Source organism: Felis catus, chromosome B2 (assembly GCF_018350175.1).
Source record: "Felis catus isolate Fca126 chromosome B2, F.catus_Fca126_mat1.0, whole genome shotgun sequence".
Taxonomy (NCBI): Eukaryota; Metazoa; Chordata; class Mammalia; order Carnivora; family Felidae; genus Felis; species Felis catus.
Window position 1 is genome coordinate 104,910,437 of NC_058372.1, and position 24,564 is coordinate 104,935,000.

Here is a 24,564-nt window from a genome sequence, read left to right on the forward strand (position 1 = left end):
CTTCACGCTCTCACTGGCCTGTGATCAAGGACCCCTCCTTTGTCTCAGGCCTGCATCCACTCTCCACCTCTTTCCTGTCTGTGTCCAATCTGTCCACCTGCCAGGTGGCACCTCCCTCCAGAGTTTTATCTCAGATGTGGTTGTGTTTCAGAACCTCACACTTCAGAGACTCCTGCAGCTTGGACCTGCAATGACCCTCTGGAGGAGGGTCTCACTGAGCAATGGCACGTGCCAGCTTGCCCCAGAAAATGCTCATGCAATCACGCAGTGGCAGAGGTTCAGAGATTATGGAAAATCACAACACACAGTCAGTGCCAGGTTTCACTGCACTCTGGCATCTTTGTCCCAATACCAGCAAACGTGGCTGCTCTCAAGGGTCTGCTGGACCTTTGCCTGTGGGGAGGCTGTATGGCCTCTACCAAATGAACTCCAAGCAGGGGAACAACTTCTCATGTGGCACTTGGACCCCACAGACTGCACTGCTTGCCCCCGGGGATTTGCTGTACTTCCTCACCAGAGCACCATCAGGCACTGAGCTCTGGCACTTCAGACTGTGCTCCACTGTTTAAAAAATCCTGGTGGTATTGAAACCCTCTCTCCCTTTCAATGGTTTTAGGGAACAGGTTTCTTGTTCATTCCCCTGCGACTGTTTTCACTCTTTCTCTCTCTTTCTGTCCAGCTACTTTCGAGTGAGTGCTTTTCTTGCGTGATCCTGATGTGCTACACTCTCCTCCGTTCTCTTTCTCTGCCCCCTCTTCACAAAAATAGCTCCCTGCCCTTGTGACTTTCTCTCCCCCAGTTCACCTCTCTGCACCATGTATCTGCCAATGTCTGTGGCTCATGTTATGCAGATTGTTGTGTTAATTCTCATATAAATTTCCTAGGTGTTCAAAATGGTTTGGTGGTGATCTAGCTGTGTTTCAGGGATGAGACAAGCTCAGGGTCTCCATGCTGCTCTGCTATGTTAACTCCTCCCCATTCTTTTGGACTTTTAGACCTTGAAATTGGCTTTTTAGATGATTTTGAAATTAGAGATAATAATGCTTTCATAATCTCTTTGTACTTTTACCCTCAAATACATCTGCAGGTCAATATGAATCCAAAATAAATTAAGTAGTCCTTGTTAAAGACTTCGTTGATGACACAGGTGTTGTACCAGTGATTCCCAATGGCTTGGGCATATGGTGTATAATAATTCATTCTTCTGAAACACTTACTGTGGATGTGATCCATTTATCCTATTAACATAAAAACTCCTTTATACTTTTTGTTATTGAACTATCATGTGTTCTAGGAACAGAGATGAACTTATCAACTACAATTCATCAATGGGAAACCTGAGATCTTTGATAGGTAATCTGCAAACAATTTTCATAGTATCTCAGTGAATTAACAGGTTTAATTATTTCACAATATACATAAATGCTTCTGTCTACATGAAGAAAGTATTTCTACTGCCTTTTACATAGATCTATCTGATTTACCTTACCCAAATGATCATCCCTGAGGTGAGGCACAGGATGTATTTCAAACACGAGACACATTCCTGATGACAGTGTTTTTTGGACCTTCACTGTATACAAATACCCTAGTTTGTGTGTGAAAATTTAGATTTCAGGCACCACTCCATAGAAATTTAGATTTTGCAGGCTTTCAGGAAGATCCAGAGATCTGAAATTTGTGGGTAGTCTGTAACCAAACTTTAAGTTATATTCATTGATGGGTTCTATGTATTGATTTTAGTAGTAATTGGTGTGTGTGTGTGTGTGTGTGTGTGTGTGTGTGTGTGTGTGACTATGTCTCTATCTTTCTATAAAATCATTCTCACAGTTTGAAAAAGGTAGCCAATGATCTGGTCAACAGTTTCTGAAATTAACTTCACTAGAACATTCTGATCTTTTAATCTTGAATACTCTGAAATAGTTTTTGATAGCTCCAGATAATGGAGGAGTCTTAGAAAGTTTAATTTAAAAATGGTTGTTTTTAAGGCATATGTGTTCTGTATATTGATACTTATTTCCAGAATGTGATTATATTTCTGGCTATAAGAAACATTTGTGTTGAAATATAATTGGTATATCAGTATCTAAACAGCTAAATATTTACAATTTTAAAAGAAAATCAGTGGGACTCTCTAGGTGAAATAAATCAAAATTTGCCAAATAAATCCAGAATGCCAAAAATTATTGTTTTTAAATATTAATGGTTTCAAGGGCAACTGCTTTATAGATTAATTGTGATGTACATATATTGTTCATGAACATGGATAATTTATTTCACTTGAAAATAATCAAATTAATTTTAAAGACAAGAGAGAACATGTAGAGTGACAAAGGTGGATTTTTCTCATATACTTGAGGTTCAGCAGTAAAATCCTGAAACTCTCTGTCCATCTATGCTGCCAGGGTCTGTGGCATTTCTGCACCAGGGTTTTCTGCCTGCCTTTCAGGAAACGGAGCAAGTCCATTCTCCACTGTTTGCTTTCATGAGTTCCTAAGTGAGACAAGCTGTATTGGGATCCTGAGACATTCTGATGGGAAGCCAAGCATCACTTTGGGTTAATAAGATTCAGAGAATCTACCAGTGCCCAGAATGTTCATACCTATTGGGAAGAATAAATGAACAAAAGATTCAGCTCTTGCCTTCTGACACTGTCAGATCATCTGAGGATATTGTGGTAAAGGGCCAATTAGTTGTTTCCTACAGAATTTTTCTTAATTTACCAAGAGTTGACTCTCTTAATTTTTTAAAAATGTTTATTTCTTTTGAGAGAGAATGAGCAAGCAGGGGAGGGGCAGACAGAAAGAGAGAGAGAATCCCAAGCAGGATGAAGGTTGTCAGTGCAGAGCCCAATGAAGGGCTCAATTCAAAGAACAGCAAGATCATGACCTGAGCTGAATTAAAAATTGGTTGCTTAACCGACTGAGTCACCCAGGCATCCTTGACTCTCTTTCTTCTTCTTCTTCTTCTTCTTTTTTTAAATGTTTATTTTTGAGAGACAGAGCATGAGCGGGGGAGGGGCAGAGAGAGAGGGAGACACAAAATCTGAAGCAGGCTCCAGGCCTTGAGCCGAGCATCCCTGACTCTTTTAATGTGTGCAGTGCTAAAACCTTTTTCTCAACAAATTCCTTGACTTATCATTAAAAAAACTAGAGTGACAGAAATTCACTTTAAGATTTCTTTAGACATATTAATTAAGAGCTAGCTGTTTCTAACTACATAGTCAATACATGACAGGCTCAAGCACTACTTTCCACAAGCTCTGTCTTGCTTGTATCTAAATCCATAACTTCCTTGCGATATGCTCAATGAATATTCTCCTGTTTTACATTAAGCTTTCCCATGAATTGTAAAGTCCAAGTTTCTTGCAAAGATTTCTTTGGTAGATTATCATCAACTGAATCCCGTAGATTGTGTAATGAAAAAAACAATTTTATTCAGAGATATTTTCATGGAAAAATTTACATTCTTCATCTCAATCTAGTAAATAGGACAGCTCTGACTCCACCTGTCTTTGTGTTTTAACAAAGAAAGGCTCTGATTTCTCTATTGATACTCGGTGGCAACTTTTAGATGGAAGTGGTCATTGCACTTGAGAATAGAGCCAATTAAAGTTTTCTTCTTTTCATGAAATTGTTACTTATTCTCAATCACTGTATTCAATTAATTATTTTTAACTTCCTTTGAAGCATATGAGAGGGACATATATAAGAAAAGGAGCGTCTATTATGAAGCCAAATGTTTGTAATAGATCTGCAGCTTATCATGCAATTTTCTCAGTTAGTCAGAATCTTGAGCTGAAGTAGTCTCTTATCATTCTACTTGACATGGATTTGGGGTAAAAGACAAGAGTTAAAGTAATTTATTCCATATCATGATCTGATATAGAGACTATAGGAGCAGTAACCAATGGCTTTAACGTTCTGAATAGCATATCAAATAAGCTTTCCATAAGCTCTTTTTTTGACAGCTTTGTTGAGGAATTATTTATATACCATAAAATTAACCCATTTTAGGTGTATGACCTACAAATACTTAGTAATTTAAAGTTCTGCAACCATCAACAGAATTCAGTTTTAGAACAAGTCAATCAACTTTCTAAGGTCCCTTGTGCCCTTTGCCACTTAATTTCTATTCCCGTGCTCCAGACCCAGTCACACACTAAGCTGTATTCAACCTTTACTCATTTTTCTTTTTCTGAACATAGAGGTTAATTTTTATTGTGGCATGTATTAAATGTGGTTCATTTTTATTCCTGAATAGTAATTCATTGTGTGGTTAGACCTCATTTTGCTTATTCACCAGTTGTTGGACATTTGAATTGTCTTCACTTTTGGCTACTGTGAATAATACTGCTATGAACATTCATGGATAAGTCTTTGAGGGAACATAGGTTTTCATTGTTTTTCAGTAAACACCTAAAAGTGTAAATGCAAAACTGCTTTCCAAGGACTGTACCTTTACATCAGCACCATAATTGGCTCTCCTACTAACTGGGAGCTTTCAATCATTCACTTAATCTCTGATCCTCAATTTTCTCATCTGTAAGGTGGGGATCAGAATACTTCCTGAACATGAAAATTTATTCAAAAGGAAAATTAATAAACACAGTCAAGTTGGTGAGTTACCACTGAACTTACTCACAAGGCTTTGTCTACAAATTTCCCCTTCTTTCCTGCTTGACATCCCCACCGCCACACACACACAATGAAATTATACAGGACAAGTGTACTGCCATGGGCTGAATATTTGTGTCCCCCGGAAACTCGTACGATGAAATCCTAACCCCCAAGGTGATGATGCTAGGAGGTGAGCTATGGGGAGGTGATGATTGGGATTAGGGCTCTTATAAAAGCAGACTTGAGCTCCCTTGCTGCTTCTGCCATGTGAGGTCACAGTGAGAAGACCACGAAGGAAGGGGATTCTCTCTAGGTACGAATCGGCCAGTGTAATTATCTTGGACTTCCCAGCCTCAGAACTGTGAGAAATAATTGTCTCTTGTTATAAGCCACCCAGTCTGTGCAGTCTTGTGATAGCAGCCTGATTGGACTAAGACAAATACTGCTCCACTTCCTTGTGCCATTGAATCCATGAGGAAACAAAACATTTAGCAGTGCAGGTGACATCCCTTTCAGCTGCCATTGCAAAAATGTTGCTTGCGTTTATATCTGTGGTAGCAAAACTGCCTCAAGTTAAAACACTTTGAAGGGCATCCCAGCTCCTTATTCCCTGTTTGATCACTTGTGGATTTTCTTGCTATTGCATTGCAGTTCAAATTCTACCTGGGCCCAGAGCACCTGCCTTCACTGCCTCACAGGTGGTGTTCCTGAGGGCACTTCCCATTCTGCATGCAAATCTCAGTCTGTTTCCTGAGATAACTCAAAGTAAAACATTTTATGAAACGATTTCAATTAAAACACTCTGAGGAAGGATTTAAGATAGTGGAGTAGTATGGAGACCCTTAGGTTGTCTCCTCCCTGAAAGGCAGCAAGATCAGCACCAAACCACTTTGAGCACCTAGGAAATTTATCTGAGGAATAACACAACAATCTTCATAACTTGAGCCATGGAACTTGGCAGGTACCAGGTGCAGTGAGTTGAAATGGGGGAGAGAAGAGCCATAGAGAGAGGGAGCCATTTTCACACAGAAAGGACAGAGGAAGAGAAAGGGGGACAGAGTGGTGCATTGTACCTTCACTTGTGGGGTTTTTGTATTTGTCCCAAATTTATAGATGTGTGAAAGATGGGCTGAAGGGGGTTTATGCCATCATCCTGGAACCAGAAGTAGAGTGATAGAGTTTTGATCCTAGGATATTAAATGGGGTTTGGGCAACTATCATATCCTTTAAGCTCTTCTAGAATGAATTGATCTCAGATAAATCATGGACTCCTTGTAAAGTTATCACTGTTCCGGTATGAGTAATATTTTTGTAGCTATAAATAAGCACCTATAATTGTCCTTTGGAATCTGGCCATTCTTAGGTTCTTTGCCTACCTTTTCCTTTATGCCTGCTTTTTCCTACCTCATCTCTACCTCAAGGATGCCTGGGTGGCTCAGTCAGTTGAGCAGTGGACTTTGGCTCAGGTCATGATCTTACTGTTCGCGAGTTCAAGCCCTGCATGGGGCTCTGAGCTGACAGTGTGGAACCTGCTTGAGGTTCTCTCTCTCCCTCCCTCTCCTTCTCTCTCTCTCTCTCTGTTCCCATCTGTCTGCCTCTCCCCCAGGTGTGTTTTCTCTCTCAAAATAAATAAATGTTAAAAATAAATGAATAAATAAATAATTAATAAACCTCATATCAGTCCCCCTTTAGGTAAAATTCCAGAAAGAAAATCCTCCTTGTTTAACATCTTTCATTCAACCATATTGAAATTAGAGTAGTAGGGGTGGCATCAGTATCTTGGCAGTGGAAGTTGTTCTTTTTCTCTCCCCTTCAATTATGTCTAATTGGACAACCATGAATAAATGAAAGTGCCTCTACCCAGCATACAAGGAGACTGAGAGATCCATCCATGTGCATCCAAAGTGGGTGGATTGAGAACCAGAGAGGCTATGGGGCCAACGGAGGTGCAGCAGCAGGAGCGGCAGTGCTGGTACCGGCAGAGGAGGCAGAGGAGGCAGAGGAGGCAGAGGAGGCAGAGGAGGTGGAAAGCACAGGTGGTAGGTGAAGTCCTCCCGACTGCTCAGGTGCAGCTGGAGGGGCCTGTTGCTCTTCAGCAGCACCTGGGTTTCCCGGAAGAGAACTCTGCGACTGGGACAAAGGATGGAAAGGGAAGAAGGCAGAGAAAGAGAATTGACAGAAGATGTGTTCTGCTGTCTGCCTTGGTATTTCAGGAAGAAGTTTGGGACCTCTGAGATACCTTCCACCCATCCCAGTGTCCTTGGGCACACCCAAAGACCCAAGGGCTAAGCCCACAATTCCCTTGGAAACAGAAGTAAAGTTTCTCATTGCCAATCTGTTTAACTGTTACAATCAAAGTAAACAAAGCCCTTCCTACATAAGAATGGTGTTCAAACTTCAGGTGAGATGGCAAAGGCATATTTCACCCACTATGAAAAATATACTAATCGGGTATCACACAGAAAAAAAGGACAATTCTCCAGCAACCAAATTCAAAAACAAAGAATATTGTGATCTTATTGATATATAATTTGAAACTTTTTTTAATGAATAAATCAATGAGCTACAAGAAAACTTAGAAGGCAGTTAAGTGAACTCAGGCATAAAATTAATGAACTGAGGTACTTTACCAAAGAGACTGAAACTATAAAAAAAGAACCAAACAATTTCTGGAGTTGAGGGACTCAGTAAATGAGATGAAAATCCATCAGGAAGTATTGGAAATATAACAGGTGAGATGGAAGAGAAAATAAGTTATCTGGAGCATATGAATTTAGAAATGATTAAAGTGGAAGAGGAGAGAGAACTAAGATTTCAAACAAAAGAAGAAACCCTATGTGATGTATTAGAAAAGCCAATAGAAGAATAATGCATATATCAGAAGGAGAAGAGACTAAAGGGGCAGAGTTTATTTAAAGAAATAATTTGCTGGGAGTTTTCCAATCCTGGGGAGGGAGTAATATACAAGTTCACAGAGCTAATGGAACACTTTGTTATCTTAGTGCAAAATGACAGTCTCAAAGACACATTATAATGAATATCTTTAATAAGATAAAGAACTTTAGGGGCAATGGGAAAAAACAATTAGCCCACAATGGATATCTCCCCCTCAGGCTATCAGCAGATTTCTCAGCAGGAAGTCTGAAAGCCAGGAAATAATGGAGTGACATTTTCAAAGTATTATAAAATAAACAAGCCAGTCATGAATACTCTATCCATCAAAGGTGTTCAGATATGAAGGAAAATAAGGGATTTCCCAGACAAACAGAAGCTGGGGAAGTTCACCACCTATAGACCTACCTTGCAAGAAATGCAGAAAGAACTCTTCCAGCTGAAATGCAAAGGCACTAGTGACACACAAAAAATGAAATCACACAAAACTCTGATAAAAGTGATACAGACAGTAAAAAATTGGAAGATTAACTTTGTTTAAGAATAATTTGTAAAACAATTATAGAATAAAAGTTAAAAGGAGAGAGCATTCGAAATAATGATAGACACTACAATTGTTTAGTGAATTCATTGCATCATAAGAGGCAATTTGTGACATCAAAGACGTTAAAGAGGAGGAGGGAAAGAGTGGAACCATCATAGGTAAATAAATATGAATTGTTAGCAAAAGAAAAAAAAACTAGTGAGTTTTATGTAAGGCTCAAGACAATCATGAAGCAAAAATCTAGAGCATGCAGAAAACATTAAAAAAAAGAAAGGAAGAAAAGCTAAGGGGTGCCTGGGTGGTTCAGCAGGTTAAGCATCTGACTCGGTTTTGACTCACAGTTTTTGAGTTCAAGCCCCTCATTAGATTCTGCACTGATAGCACTGGAGCTTGGTTGGGATTCTCTAGTTGTCTCTCTGCTCCCTCCTGTGCTCGTTCTCTCTCTCTCTCTCTCTCTCTCTTTCCCTCTCTCTCTCTCCCTCTCTCAAATTAAATAAAGAAATTTTAAAAAGAAAAAAAGGAAGACTAAGCAAGTAATGAGAAAAACCACCAAGGTACAAAGGTAGATAGAAAGAGAATAAAAAAGAACCAATATAGATAGAAAATAACCAGAAAGCAAAAGGTAAAAGAACACTACTAATCCTTACATATTAATAATTACCCTAAATGTAAATGGATGAACTTACTAATCATACAGCATACAGTGGCTGGTTGGATGAAAAACAAACCCAATGACATGTTGCCTAAAGGAGCTTTATATATCAGCTCTAAAGACATACATAATTTCAAAATGAAAGGATGGAAGATGATTTGCCAAGCAAAACACAAAAACAAAAACAAAAAACAAAAAACAAAAAAAAAGAAAGTAGGTACAATACATATATCTTATATCTTATATATCAAAAGAAATGGATTTCAAGTTGAAAGTGGCTGGGGCACCTGGGTAGCTCAGTCAGTTACATGTCCCACTCTTGATGTTGGCTCAGGTCATGATCTCTTGATCTTGAGATCAAGCCCCTCATCAGGCTCCATGCTGACAGTGTGAAACCTGCTTAGGATTCTCTCTCTCTCTCTCTCTCTCTCTCTCTCTCTCTCTCTCTCTCTGCCCCTTCCCCACTAGTGCACTCATTCTCTTTCTCAAAATAAATAAATCAACATTAAAAAAAAAGTAGTAGCGGGGAAGCCTGAGTGTCTCAGTCAGTTAAATGTCAGACCCTTAGTTTCAGCTCAGATCATAATCATACAAGGTTTAGGCCCATGCCATGCTCTGCATTTGTGGCACTGAGCCTGCCAGGGACTCTCTCTCTCTCTCTCTCAAAATAAATAAATACATATTTTTTAAATGTGGTAGTAACAAGAGACAAGAAGGTCATTATATACTGGTAAAGAGGTCAGTACATCAAGAAGATATAAAAACCACAAGTATTTGTACTACCAACTTTTAAGCACTGAATCTAATAAGCAAATACTTACAGATATTAAGGGAGAATTGTACAGCAATCCAGTAGTAGTAGGAAACTTCATTACTCCACTATCAGCAGTAGATACCTTATCCAGACAGAAAATCAAAAGGAAACATTGAAATGGAACCATACCTTAGAAGAAATGAACTTAAGAGACATCTATGGAACATTCCATCCAATATCTGCAAAGTACACATTCATTTCATTATTCTACAGCGTAGGTTATAAAATAGGACAAAAAAATCATAGAAAATTTCAGACTATCTTCTCTATGTATGAAACTGACAATAAGAAAGTTAAAAGATCCACAAATATGTGGAAACTGAACAGCACACTTCTGAGTAATGAATGAACCAAAAATAAACCAAAAGGAAAGTAAAACATTACCTCAAAACATATTAAATGGAAATAAAACACATGAAACTTCTTTTTAAACAACATATCAAATCTTATGGGATGCAGAAAAAACTGTTCTGAATGGAAATTTAATAACAACACATATCAAAAAATTAGTAAGACATCAAATAGACTAATTTTACAGCTTGGAGAACAAGAAGTTAAGCCCAAAGTTAGAAGAAGGAAGGAAATAATAAAGACCAGAGACCAGAGCAGAGATAAATAAAATGTGTATAAGGAAAACAATAAAAAGAAAAAAACAACACTAAGCTCTGGTTCTTAAAAGATCAACCAAATTTCAAAACTTTAGCTAGACTAGCTGAGAACAAAAGAGAGATGCATCAAATAAAATTAATGATGAGAAGAAGACATTTCAGTTGACACTACAGCAATAGATAGGAGTATAAGAGACTACTATAAACAATTGTATGCCTGCAAATTACAAAGCCTAGAAGGAATGGATGCATTTCTAGACACACATCACCTACCAAGACTGAATCAAGAAAAAATAAAAATATGAACAGACAAATGAAGAGTAACGACATTGAATCAGTAATCAACCCAATAATAATAATAATAATAATAATAATAAAAAAACAGGAGCAGATGGCTATACAAGTAAATTCCACCAAACATGTTAAGCAACAACAGCGATTTGCCATAAACTCTTGCATAATATCAAAGAAGAGGGCATTCTTCCTGTCTAATTATGTGAAGCCCGTGTCACCCTCATACCAAAACCAGATAAGGACACTTCAAGAAGAGAAAACTATAAACCAATATCTCTAATGGAAAAATTCTCAACAAAAAAGCAAACCAAATTCAAGAACACATTAACATATTATACACTTGGACCAAGTGGGATTTATCTCTGGGATGCAAGTTTTCTTCAACACACATAACTCAATAAAGGTAATATGTCAGTAAAATCAAAGATAACACCATGATTATCTCACTAGACACAGAAAATGCAACTGCTAACACACAGCATCCTTTCATGATAAAAGCCCTTAATAGATTAAGTAGAAAAGGGTTGTATCTAGAATACTAAGAACTATATACATGACAGCCACAGCTAATATCGTATTCAATAGTGAAAGGTTGAAAGTTTTTCCTCTAACATCAGGGGCAAGACATGAATGCCCACTTTCACCTCGCCAGTGATACTAGACATCCCACCTCAAGTAATTAGGGAAAGCATGGAAATAAAAGGCATCCAAATCAGAAAGGCATAAAATAGTCACTCTTTGCAGAAGATATGATTTTATATATAGAAAATCCCAAAGAGTCAATTATAAAATTGTTGACACTAGTCAACAATCTGAGTAAAACTGCAGGATACAAATCAATATATAGAAATCAATTTCATTTCTACATAGAAATAATGAAACATCTGAAAAAGAAATAAAGAAAAGTATTTCATTCATACTAGGCATCAAAAACAAACAAAAAATCTTAGTAACTTTCACTAGGGAAGCGAAAGACCTTTACAGTGAAAACTACAAGACTTTGCTGAAAGAAATCAAAGACATAAGCAAACAGAAAGACAGCTCATGTTTGTGGATTCGAAGAATTAATTTCATTAAATATCCATACTACCCAAAGCTATTGCACTCCAGTTCAACTTCTCCCTCTGCCCAGAACACTTGCCTTCACTCCATCATGTGTTATCCCTGAAGGCACTTCCTGGTCTGCATGCAAATCTCAGTCTGTTTCCTGTAAGATCAAAAGCAACACACAGATGCTCACTCTCACCTCTCCTGTGGTACCAGAAGTCTTAACTAGAGTCATTAGTCAAGATGTAGAAATAAAAGGCATCCAAGTCATAAAAGCAGAAGTTAAATAGTCACTCTTTGCAGAAGATAGGATTTTATAAAGAGAACATCCTAAAGAATCAATCATAAAAGTGTTGAGACTAATCAACAATCAGTAAAATTACAGGATACAAAATCAATATACAGAAATCAGTTTAATTCCTTTACAGTAAAAATAAAACATTTGAAAAATAAAGAAATAAGGAAAAATATCTCATTCATAATAGTATCAAAAACAATAAAATCTTAGTAAATTTAACCAGGGAAATAAAAGACCTGTACAATGAAAAGTACAAGACTTTGCTGAAAGAAATCAAAGAAGACATAAACAAATGGAAAGACATCTTGTGTTTCTGGATAAGAATTAATTTCATTAAAGGTCCATACTACCCACAGGCAGCTACATTTTCAATGTAATATTCATCAAAATAGCAAAAACATGTGTTACAGAAATAAACAATCCTAAAATTTATGTTTCAATGTTTAACTGTGATATGTATAGTTTAGACCTATTCATGTTTATCTTACTTATTAGTCGAGCTTCATGGATGTGTAAATTACTATTTTTCATCAAACTTGAGAAGTTCTTGGCCACAATTACTCCGAAGATTTTTTTCTGCTCTTTTTCTCTCCTTCTGTTACATATGTTGATATGTTTGATATATTCTACAGTTCCCTGAGGCTATGTTCAGTTTTCTTCATTCTTTGTTTCTCTGTTCATTTCATTCTTTTCTCTATTGATCTGTCCTCATGTTCCATGATTCTTTTTTTTATCTGTCAGGTCAAACTTGTAGTTTAGATCTAGTGACTCACAAATGAATGTATTTTTTTTATAGCTGTTTTCTTTGCTAATCCAGCATGTGGGTCCATTCAGAGACAGTTTTTATTAATTGCTCTTTTTTTTACTGAATATGTGTTACACTTTCCTATTTTTTGGAACATGGTACTTTTTGTGGAAAATGGAAATTTTTTGATAATACATTCTCTGGATTTTGATCTTGTTCAAGAAGTGGTTGTTCTGCTTTTTTGCATTGTTTTATTTATTTATTTATTTATTTATTTATTTATTTATTTATTTATTTTGTATAGTGATTTACTAGAGTGAATTCTTATGAATTAGAATGTTTATCTTTTATGTCTATTCTGTTTAAACCACAAACTTACTGGACAGAGTGCGGAGCCCATGAAAAACAGGTCACAAAACTGTACTTGAAGAGCGAACCCCAGGACCCATCATTCCCCCTGATACAGTGCTATGAAGTCCTTGCCAACAGTGACTAAACTGAGGGGGATAATGGCAGATAAATGGTGATTGGTGCTTATCATGAGTATTACACTTGTGTCAAGCATATAGTAGAATTGGAGAAAGTGTGGGGCGCGTAGGTGGCTCAGTCGGTTAAGCCCCCGACTTCAGCTCAGGTTATGATCTCGTGGTGGTTCGTGAGTCTGAGCCCCACACTGGCCTCTGTGCTGACAGCTCAGAACCTGGAGCCTGCTTCAGATTCTGTCTCCCTCTCTCTCTGCTCCTCCCCCACTCACACTCTGTCTCTTTCCCAAAAATAAATATTTAAAAAATAAAAAAAAATAAAATAAAAAGAATTGGGGAAAGTGCCTAATCCTTCAAAGCTTTGTATTTACTCCTTGTAGATATGGATTTCTCCTCTCAACTTCTCAGTTGTTCACATACACGTATTCTCATTCCTGTTTGATAAGAAACAACACAAAGACTTAAGACACCAATAGTAGTGCCATTGATGTAGAAACAACCTAATAATTATACTCCTTATCTACGGGCATTAGAGAATCATGAGTGGGACAACAAATAAATACATCCCTATTTTCTGGTATAATTCAAAAGCAGAGACTTTGATCCCTGCCCAATAGCTCTGAATAGCACCCAGCTTCTTGAACCATTTACCATCCATTATTTGTGGGAAATGTATCGATGATTTTTACTAGATTATTGGATGATCTACTGCTCAATATCAGCCTAATCCCTCCCTCTCAATGAGTTCCTGATTATGGGAGCTCTGCTAACTGTTGAATCATTAAATCTCCTCCTGGAAAATTTAGTCTTTATCTGTGTCCTTCTCCATCAGCAGCAACAGAATTATTCCTCCCACTAGCTTTTATTTCAGAAGTTAACTCTTCATTTCGAAGAACTAGTATAGTGAATTTATTTATTCTTTACTGAGAGTGAAAATCTTTTCCTTTCTCCATTCTATGTTCTTTGGATGGTCTAATAGATAAAATGACATAAAACAGATTAACAGGAGACAAATTTAATTATATACGTATGGGAGCCCCACAAAGGCATACAGAGTCCAAAACAATATGACAATTGAGGCTTATATACCATCCTAAGAAGAATGAGGTAAAAGGGTAGGGTATTCAAAAAGGGGGAAGACAATTCACAGGAAGTTGAGAAGAGCTCACTTTTGGTTAACAGATGTTTGTCCTGCCATGTGGTTGGAGTTTTTCAGAAATAAAAAGTTATATGTGGGAGTAGCTCTCTTCATGGTAAAGGCACCCTCATCTAGATTCTTTTAAGAACTTAGGAAAATATAAAAAAGATTCTGTATCTGCTCATTCTTAATTGCCTTCAGCTAAAAAAATTCATATGCAAAATTGGTACTTTTAGAGGTGACCATAGTATGCTTCCTTTCTCCTGTCTGAACTGTACAAATCAAAAAAAATTTTTTTCTAATGTTTATTTATTTATTTTTGAGAGAGAGAGAGAGAGAGAGAGAGAGAGAGAGAGACAGAGGATGAGTGGGGGAGGGGCAGAGAGAGAGGGAGACACAGAATCTGAAGCAGGCTCCAGGCTCTGAGCTGTCAACCCAGAGCCCAACACGGGGCTCGGACCCACGAACTATCAGATCATGACCTGGGCTGAAGTTGGATGCTTAGCTGACTGAGCCACCCAGGCGCCCCTGAACTGTACTATTTATGCAGTTTCAGATATTTGGCAATGTTCTAAACACTAGGCTAATTGTATGTAAGCTATCAGTTCTTATGTATGAAACAAAAATATACTGCAACTCTTTGCTTAGACTTTCAATAAACTGAACCATTATATTATTTTAAATATTTATTTAGAGATTTAGGAACATATACTAAAAGAAAGATATAATTCGCCATGATAGTAATTATACTAGGATCTAATAAAAGTAGAATATAAGATGATATAATTATATTTATTTTATGAAATGATCAAGATGTTACAGGCTCATAGTTCTAGTTTTGGTCCCAAGATATGGAATTGACTACTCTTAGGGAGCCACTGCTTCTTAACACTGGGGGTTAATATTAGAACCAATGGGTATGGAGGTATAAATTGGGTTGTTTCTTTAAACACAAGAGGGCAAAGAAGAGATGCCTTAAATAACTCTAGAGACAGAATAACTTATCTCCTCTCTGTTCCTCCATCCTTGCCTGTCTGGTCCCCGACTTCCTTCCTTGGATGTGAATTCATGTTGATGATTGCAACTAACTTGCAGCTTTCATAAGTCTCCTTTGTAAATAGACACTATCAATCCCAGTTTTTCCAGTAACAGTGTGACTATAAAAATATATTTCTAAACAATCACTTATTTCCCTTTTTCCTTTAATGACTCTTGGCCCAGGCTTCCTGGAATTGCTTTTGAATTGTGTGAGTCTGAAGGTCTTCTTTTGTCAGCCTTCCAGTGACCAACTATTATGGGAAATAGAAAAAAAGTACACTTCAGAGTCATCTGGAAGAACCCCCAAGTCAACTAAAACCTCAGAGTTCATAAGTATCAAAATAAGATTTTCTCATAAGGCTACTGACTGATAATAATGAAAGGCAAAATATATCCATCAATGATGAGTCACAAAGTTTAATTTTCACTATCTACATATGATCCATAATTTGAATGTTTTCTTTCATACTTTGTGCCGTTGTTCACATGGTCATTATTGACAATTTAACTGCTCACACGCAATTTATCAAGTATCCTGGAATACATTCATGTCTGTTAGCTCATACTTGTACCTTCTCAATTACTCTAAACAAGTTGCAAGTTAGGAAATAAAACAAAGTTTAAATTACAAGTTACCAAAAACCTTATGAATAGATAACTCATACCCAGAAAGTATATAAAGAAAACTTCTATAAACATGCTAAAAGCTAAAATATTGTACTTCAGTTCCAGGGATGAAAAACCCAGCTGTATATGGAGTGGCAAGAGACAAATGTTTCTAAAGCCTATTCAAGTCAAGTTTGTATATTCATTTTTACTGTTTATATAGCTATACATATATATTATGTATGATTTCTGATTAAGAGCATTTTTTTTGCAATTACATAATTAGTTTTTAATTATTTTTCCTGTGGTTACAAAAATGGAGCACACACACATAAAACTAAGACCCATCCCATGAACAACTGGCTCCTGGCATTGGACCAAACTCCACACATCTCAAATCCAGGATAGTAGCTTTGAGAGCCTGCTGGTTATCAGTGTTTGTGGAGAAAACAAGAAATCAATTTCTTCTCTTAGTATATGACCAACAACTGAAGATACAGAAGGGAAGATAACATAAAATTTTACTAAATTTCTTTCAAATATTTTTTTCTGTCTTAGCAGGCAACTGAAATATGGAAGACATAGACTCATTTTTATTCAACTTTAAAGGATATTATTTTAGCCGCCCAGGACTTGATATAGGCTTTCTAGAAACATTAAATGATTTTGAAATCAGAGAAGATGATGTCTTCATAGTCACATACCCCAAATCTGGTGAGTTCTGTAATCTGATAGCTAATGTAAGAATAAAATGATAACTTTTTATAATATGGTAACTCAGTCTTTTTACCAATATTATATAGAGACATATACACTTAATCTATTAGATAGTATAGAGTTAAATGAATTTTGTATCCTATGAAATAATGTCTTTTATAGTGTAGCTATAACTTTTTTTTTTGTCAAGGAAATGGAAAAAATGTTGAAGTAGATAAATTGAAGATGGCCTGTCAAACACTAAATGCTGAAGTGGGCTGGAAAACAATGTAGGAATATTTACCATTTAGGTAGCTGCTTCAGACATCATCAAGATAAAAAAAAACTTCTGCACAGTGAAGGAAACAATCAGCAAAACTAAAAGGCAACCAACAGAATGGGAGAAGATATTTGCAAATGACATATCAGATAAAGGGTTAGTATCCAAAATCTATAAAGAATTTATCAAACTCAACACCCAAAAAAACCAAATAATCTAGTGAAGAGATGGGCAAAAGACATGAATAGATACTTCTCCAAAGAAGACATCCAGATGGCCAACTGACACATGATAAGATGCTCAATATCACTCATCATCAGGGAAATACAAATCAAAACCACAATGAGGTACCACCTCACACCGGTCAAAATGGCTAACATTAACAACTCAGACAACAACAGTTGCTGGCAAGGATGCGGAGAAAGAGGATCTCTTTTGCACTGCTGGTAGGAATGCAAACTGGTGCAGCCACTCTGGAAAACAGTATGGAGGATCCTCAAAAAATTGAAAATAGAACTACCCTATGACCCAGCAATAGCACTACTAGGTATTTATCCAAGGGATACAGGTATGCTGTTTCGAAGGGGCACATGCACCCCCATGTTTATAGCAGCACCATCAACAATAGCCAAAGTATGGAAAGAGCCCAAATGTCCACTGATGGATAAATGGATAAAGAAGATGTGGTATATATATACAATGGAGTATTACTCGGCAATCAAAAAGAATGAAATCTTAGGGCGCCTGGGTGGCTCAGTCGGTTAAGCGTCCGACTTCAGCTCAGGTCACGATCTCGCGGTCCGTGAGTTCAAGCCCCGCGTCGGGCTCTGGGCTGATGGCTCAGAGCCTGGAGCCTGCTTCCGATTTTGTGTCTCCCTCTCTCTCTGCCCCTCCCCCGTTCATGCTCTGTCTCTCTCTGTCTCAAAAATAAATAAACATTAAAAAAAATTTTTAAAAAGAATGAAATCTTGCCATTTGCAACTATGTGGGTGGAACTAGAGGGTATTATGCTAAGAGAAATTAGTCAGAGAAAGACAAATATCATGTGATTTCACTCATATGAGGACTTAAACACACAGAACAGATGAACACAAGGGAAGGGAAGCAAAAGTAATATAAAAATAGGATGGGGGACAAACCATAAGAGACTTTTTTTTAAATTTTTTAAACACTTATTTCTTTTTCTTTTTTTAATATATGAAATTTATTGTCAAATTGGTTTCCATACAACACCCAGTGCTCATCCCAAAAGATGCCCTCTTCAATGCCCATCACCTACCCTCCCCTCCCTCCCCCCCCATCAACCCTCAGTTTGTTTTCAGTTTTTAAGAGTCCATAAGAGACTCTTAAATATGGAGAACAAACAGAGGATTGCTGGAGGGGTTGTTGGAGGAGGGATAGGCGAAATGGGTAAGGGGCATTAAGGAGCCCACCCCTGAAATCATTGTTGCACTATAAGCTAACTAACTTGGATGTAAATTAAATAAATAAAAATATTTTAAAAAGTAATGTTGGGAAATATGGATCACTATATGCAGAAAATACAGCTGTATCCCTAACACCACATAAAAGAGTGAACCCCAAGTGTACTAAGACAGTAATATTAAAGATAAGACTATATAATGATTTATATTATAAAAACAGAAGAAAATCACTGTGACTTAGGAATGGTAAAAAAAAAACTTATTAAACAAATGTCCAAAGAAGAAAATACAGGTTTCTTTCTGGGGTTAAGGTCCTGGAATAGTAGGAGGACCCATGGTTGCCTCATTTTTTGAACACAGCTAGATAAATATCAAATTATTCTGAATACCCAGGAAATTGTTCTGAGGACTGAGTGAACAAATTGCACAAAAGGGGGAGAAAAGAGACCACATCATGTAAGGTAGGAGATGTGGAGACACGATTTTGGCAAGAAAAGTACTGCTGCTACTGCAGAGGGGAGGGAACCCTGATCAGGGGGAGAGAGAGAGAGAGAGAGAGAGAGAGAGAGAGAGAGAGAGAGAGAGAGAGAGAGAGAGAGGAGGGAGAAGGGCAGGGTGCAGGGCATTGCACAAGAAAACACTTCCCCAAAGCCACTGACAGGCAAAATGAGATGAGCTGATTATCACAAGTTTTTATAAGGTGCGAAGCTCAAAGTCTAAAGTTGCAGAAGTCCTCATCATCACCAGGGTGGATCCTGGTAGGTGTAGAAGTACTCCTGTGGAGAAGAAAGGCAGAGGCCCAGAAGAGGGAAAGCTTGGTGTGAGGATCCCCCAGATTTTACTGGGAGAGACAGTTACCCTTAATGGAGTACATTTGAGAGGCGGTGCTGCCTTTCAGGAGACAAAAGAGCCTGCAGGTGTGATTGCATTGCTCTTTCACCAAAATGTAAGCAGGGACAGTTGTTGAGGATGGCTTTTTGATGTGCTTTACCATACACTCCAAGCCCCTGTGGCTTTGTGAAACTGCCCTTCTGGAACAAACCAGCACCAGCCCCGTGTGAGACCCTCACCCAGAGGATCAGCAGGGATCCACACTGCACCTGGTACCTAAAATTTAGAGCTTTAAAACCCAGTCCCTGCATGAAATAAAACAGAGAGCACTGCACTGCTGGGTGGGCAGATGGCTGAGACATAGACAGGATGAAGGCAGAGATTTGAGGGATGTCTAGAACAATGAAGGGAGATAGCTTGCTCTTCTGTGAGGGCTTCTGGAACAGCTTTGGGCATGAATTTCCCTCTCCAGGGAGGATAGAGCTAGCTGACTCAATTTTTATCCCCACTCATCAGCACAGACAGACTACAATGAGCAGCACAGCACCTGCAGTGGAAGCTTGAGCTGCTTACACAAAGACCAACTGCCTGAAGCCTGCAGGTGCTTCTGTATGAGGGCAAGTGTGCCTGAGAGCCAGAGTGGCAGCAGAAGACCAGCACAAATCTCCATATGCACCAAATCTACCCATTATAGAGTGCTGCAAAGTTTCAGATCTAGTGGAAATTGGAGCTAGCCTCTTTTAACAAGCAGACCAAAACATATCTACTTAAAACTCTCTACACACTGGACAAGATCGAAACACTCACACTTCAGGTAAACTGAAATTCTGCAGATGAATGACCTAAGGGAAAGAGCAGTCAAAATACAATAGCAGAGTGCGCACAGTATACAGCAGAAACATTTCTTGAAATGCCAGTCCTTGGTCACTATATGACCTCTTATTTACAAAACAATTACTCTCAGGAGCAAGAAAGATAACTGGCTTTTCTAAGTTACAGAAGACAGATACCTAGACAAAATGCCAAGACAGAGGAATTCATCTCAAAAGAAAGAACAAGTGAAAGTCATGGTGGCCAAAGATCTAATCGAAACATATATAAATAATATGGCTGATCCAGAATTTAAAACAATAATCATAAGAACACTGGGCTTGAGAAAAGCATAGAAAGCACCAGGGAGTCCCTTACTGCAGAGATAAAAGACCTACAAACTGGTCAAGCTGAAATATAAACTGCTATAACCAAGATGTGAAACTGATTGGATGTAATGACCATAGGAAGGAAGAAGCAGAGGAATTAATATGTGATATAGAAGATAATTATGGAAAATAATGAAGCTGAGAAGAAGAGGAAAAGGAAAATATTGGATTATAAATGTAGACATAAGAAACCCAGGGACTCTACAATGTGTAAGGAGTCAAAGAAGAAGAAGAAGAAGAAGAAGAAGAAGAAGAAGAAGAAGAAGAAGAAGAAGAGAGAAAAGGGGGAAGAAGTTTTATTTGAGCAAATTATAGCTGAAACTTCCCTAATCTAGACAAGGAAACAGACATCCAAATCCAGGAGGCATAGAGAACTTCCAGAAAAATCAACAAAAGCAGCCCAACACCAAGACATATCACACTAAAATTTGCAAAATACAATGATAAGAAAGCAATCCTAAAAGAAACAAGGGAAAAGAAATCCCTATCTTACAAAGATAAATAAGGATAGTAGCAGACTTATCCACAGAAAGTTGGCAGGCCAGAAGGGAGTGGCATGATATAGTCAAAGTGCTGAATGGGAAAAAATATGCAGCCAAGAATACTCTATTCAGCAAGGTTATCATTCAGAATAGAAAGAGAGATAAAGAGTTTCCCAACAAAATCTCAAAGAGTTCATGACCACTAAACCAGCTCTGCAAGAAATATTAAAGGTGACTCTTTGAATAATTAAGAAAGACCAAAAACAACAAAGACTGAAAGGAACAGAGAAAATCTCCAGAAAAAACAAGTAATAAAATGGATGAAATTCATATCTATTAATAATCACTCTAAATTTAAATTGACTAAGTCCTTCAATCAAAAGAAATAGGGTGTTCGAATGGGTAAAAACAAAACAAAACAAAACAAAACAAAACAAACAAGACTTATCTATATGCTGCCTACAAGAGACTCATTTAAGACCTAGAGACATCTGCAGATGAAAGTGGGGGGAAGGAAAACCATTTATCACGCAAGCCAATGTAAAAAAAAAGCCAGAGTAGCAATATTTATATCAGAAAAACTAGATTTTCAACCAAGACTGTAACAAGAGATGAAGAAGGGTTCTAGGTCCCAATTAAGAAGCCTATCCAATGAGGACATCTAACAATTTTAAATATTGATGCCTCCAACTTGAGAGCACCCAAGTATACAAAACAATGAATAACAAGCGTAAAGGAACTCATTGATAATAATACAATAATGGTAGGGGGTTTTAATACCCTACTTATATCAATGGACATATCATCTATGCAGAAAATCAAGAAGGAAACAATGGCTTTGAATGACATACTGGGCTGGATGGATTTAACAGATATATTCAGAACATTTCATCCTAAAGAAGTAGAGTACACATTCTTTTCAAGTGCAAGTGGGACAATCTCCAGAATAGATCACATACTAGATCACAAATCAGTCTTCAACAAGTACAAAAAGATTGAGATCATAATATGCATAATATCAGACAATACTATGAAACTTGAGGCCAACCACAAGAAAAAAATTTGGAAAGACCTCAAATTCATTGAGGTTAAAGGTAATTCTACTAAAGCATTAATGGGTCAGCCAGTACATTAAAGAAGAAATTGGAAAAAAAATACATGGAAGCCAATGAAAATGAAAACACAAAGGACTAAATTTGGGGTGCAGCAAAAGCATACATAAGAAGGGATATATAACAAGAACCTCAATATATAAATACATCCAGCAACCATGAAAAATCTCAAATATTCAACCTAAGTTTATACCTAACAGAGCTGGAAAAAGGACAAGAAATAAAGCCTAAAACTATCAGAAGAGGGGAAATAATAAAGATTAGAGTAGAAATATATGATATAGAAAGAAACAAATATTTGAAATTCAATGAATGTGATATACTACACAAAATAAAATAAAAAATAAGAACAATATGATCCTCTCAGTAGATGCAGGAAAAAGTATTTTACCAAGTACAACATCCATTCATGATAAAAACCCACAACAAAGTAGGGATCGAGGGAACATACTCAACATCATAAAGGGCATATATAAAAGACCCAGAGCTAACAACATCCTCAATGGGAAGAAACTGAGAGCTTTACTGCTATGGTCAAGAAGAAGACAGGGATGCCCACTGTCACACTTGTTATGTGCCATAGTACTAGAAGTCCTAGCCTCAGCAATCAGACAGCAGAAAGAAATAAAATATATTCAACTTGCCAAGAGAGTGGTCAAACTTTCACTATTCACCAATGGCATGATACTGTATGTAGAAAACACAAAACTCTTCACCAAAAATTTTCTAGAACTGATACATAAATTCAGGAAAGTCACAAGATACAAAATCAACATAGAAAAAAGTTTCACTTCTTTACAACAAAAATGAATCAGCAGAAAGAGAAATCAGCATTACACTTACAAAGGCATAAAAACTCATAAGATACCTAGGAATAACCTAACCAAATATCTATATTCTAAAAATTTTAGAACACTTCTGAAAGAAATTTAAGACAACATAAAGAAATGGAAAAATATTCCATGCTCATGGATTGAAAGAACAAATATTGTTAAAATGTCTTTACTACCCAATTTACTTTACTACTTCAATTCCTCTCAAAATAACACCAGCATTTTTCACAGAGCTACAGCAAACTTAAAAAGATACAAAAAATTTGTATGGAACCACAAAATTTCCTGAAGAGTCAAAGCAATTTTGAAAAAGAGAAACAAAGCTGAAGACATCACAGTTACAGACATCAAGTTATATTACAAAGCTGTAATGATCAAGGTAGTATGGTACTGGCAGAAGAACACACAGAGAGATCAGTGAAGCAGAATAGAAAACCCAGAAATGGACCCACAACTATATGGTCAATCTTTGACAAAGCAGGAAAGAATATCCAGTGTAAAAAAAAAATACTGACTCTTTATCAAATGGTTTTGGGAAAACTGGAAAGGAACAAGCAGATAAATGAAACTGGACCACTTTCTTATACCATACACAAAAATGAATTCAAAATGCATCAAAGACTTAAATATGAGACAGGACCATCAAAATCCTAGAGGACAACACAGGCAACAACCTCTTTGACCTCAGCAGTAGCAACTTCCTACCACACACATCGGCAGAGGCAAGGAAAACAAAAGCAAACGTGAACTATTGGGACTTCATCAAAATAAAAACTTCTGCATAGTGAAGGAAACAAACAACAAAACTAAAAGGCAGCCTATGGAATGGGAGAAGGTATTTGCAAATGACACATCTGATAAAGTGTTAGTATCCAAAATCTATAAAGAACTTATCAAACTCAACACTTAAAAAAAAAACCAAATAATCCAGTGAGGAAAGTAGCAGAAGACAGGAATATATTTTTTTCCAAAAACATCCAGATGGCTAACAGACACATGAAAAGATACTCAATATTAATCATCATCAGTGAAATACAAATCAAAACCACAGTGAGATACCACCTGACACCTGCTAGACTGGCTAAAATTCACAGTGCAGGAAACAATAGATGATGGACAAAGATGAAGAGAAAGAGGAACCCTCTTACACTGTTGGTGGGTATGCAAACTGGTGTAGCCACTGTGGAAACAATATGGAGATTCCTGAAAAAGTTAAAAATAGAACTACCCTATGACCCAGCAATTGTACTACTAGTATTTACCCAAAGGATACAAAAATAGTGATTCAAAGGGGCACATGCATGCCAATGTTTATACTAGCATTTTCAACAATAGCCAAATTATGGAAAGAGCCAAATGCCCATAGACTGATGAACGGATAAAGAAGATGTGTTTTATACATACAATGGAGTATTACTCAACCATCAAAAAGAATGAAATCTTGCCATTTGCCACAATGTGGTTGGAGCTAGAGTGTATTATGCTAAGTGAAATAAGCCAGTCAGAGAGAGACAAATACCATATGATTTCATTCACACATGGAATTTAGTAAATAAAACAGATGAGCACATGGCGGGGGTGAGAATAGAGGGAAACGAACCACAAGAGACACTTAATGATAGAGAACAAACTGAGGATTTATGGAGGGAGGTGTGTGGGAAATGGGGTAGATGGGTGATGGGCATTAAAAAGGGCACTTGTGGTGATGAACTCTGGCTGTTATTTGTAATTGATAAATCAATAACTTCTACTCCTGAAACCAATATTACTCTATGTTAAAAGATTAGAATTGAAATAAAAAACTTGAAACAAAAAATAAAATACAGGCAAAACTTTAAACTTTAATAAATTCAGTTACATCAAAGTTAAGCAGTTTGGGTTTTGCTTCACTAAGAATCATTTGGGCAAAGTTAATAGGTGACAAAGAATA

The 24,564-nt window shown here is 37.1% G+C and overlaps 1 protein-coding gene across 5 annotated transcripts in view; it reads left to right on the forward strand.

Annotated features, from left to right (window-relative positions):
• Positions 1-24,564, forward strand: part of LOC101091370 (amine sulfotransferase-like) — a 61,948-nt gene that overhangs the window by 21,712 nt on the left and 15,672 nt on the right. For 2 of the 5 annotated variants that reach the window (XM_019831118.3, XM_045057936.1), the window contains exon 3: positions 16,336-16,491. In XM_019831118.3, coding sequence (XP_019686677.1) covers positions 16,350-16,491 — 142 coding nt within the window. In that variant the 5' untranslated portion in view covers positions 16,336-16,349. Of the gene's footprint in view, positions 1-15,362; positions 15,381-16,335; positions 16,492-24,564 lie in introns of those variants that run through there. The other 3 variants (XM_045057937.1, XM_011282642.4, XM_019831119.2) reach the window with 2 other exon arrangements.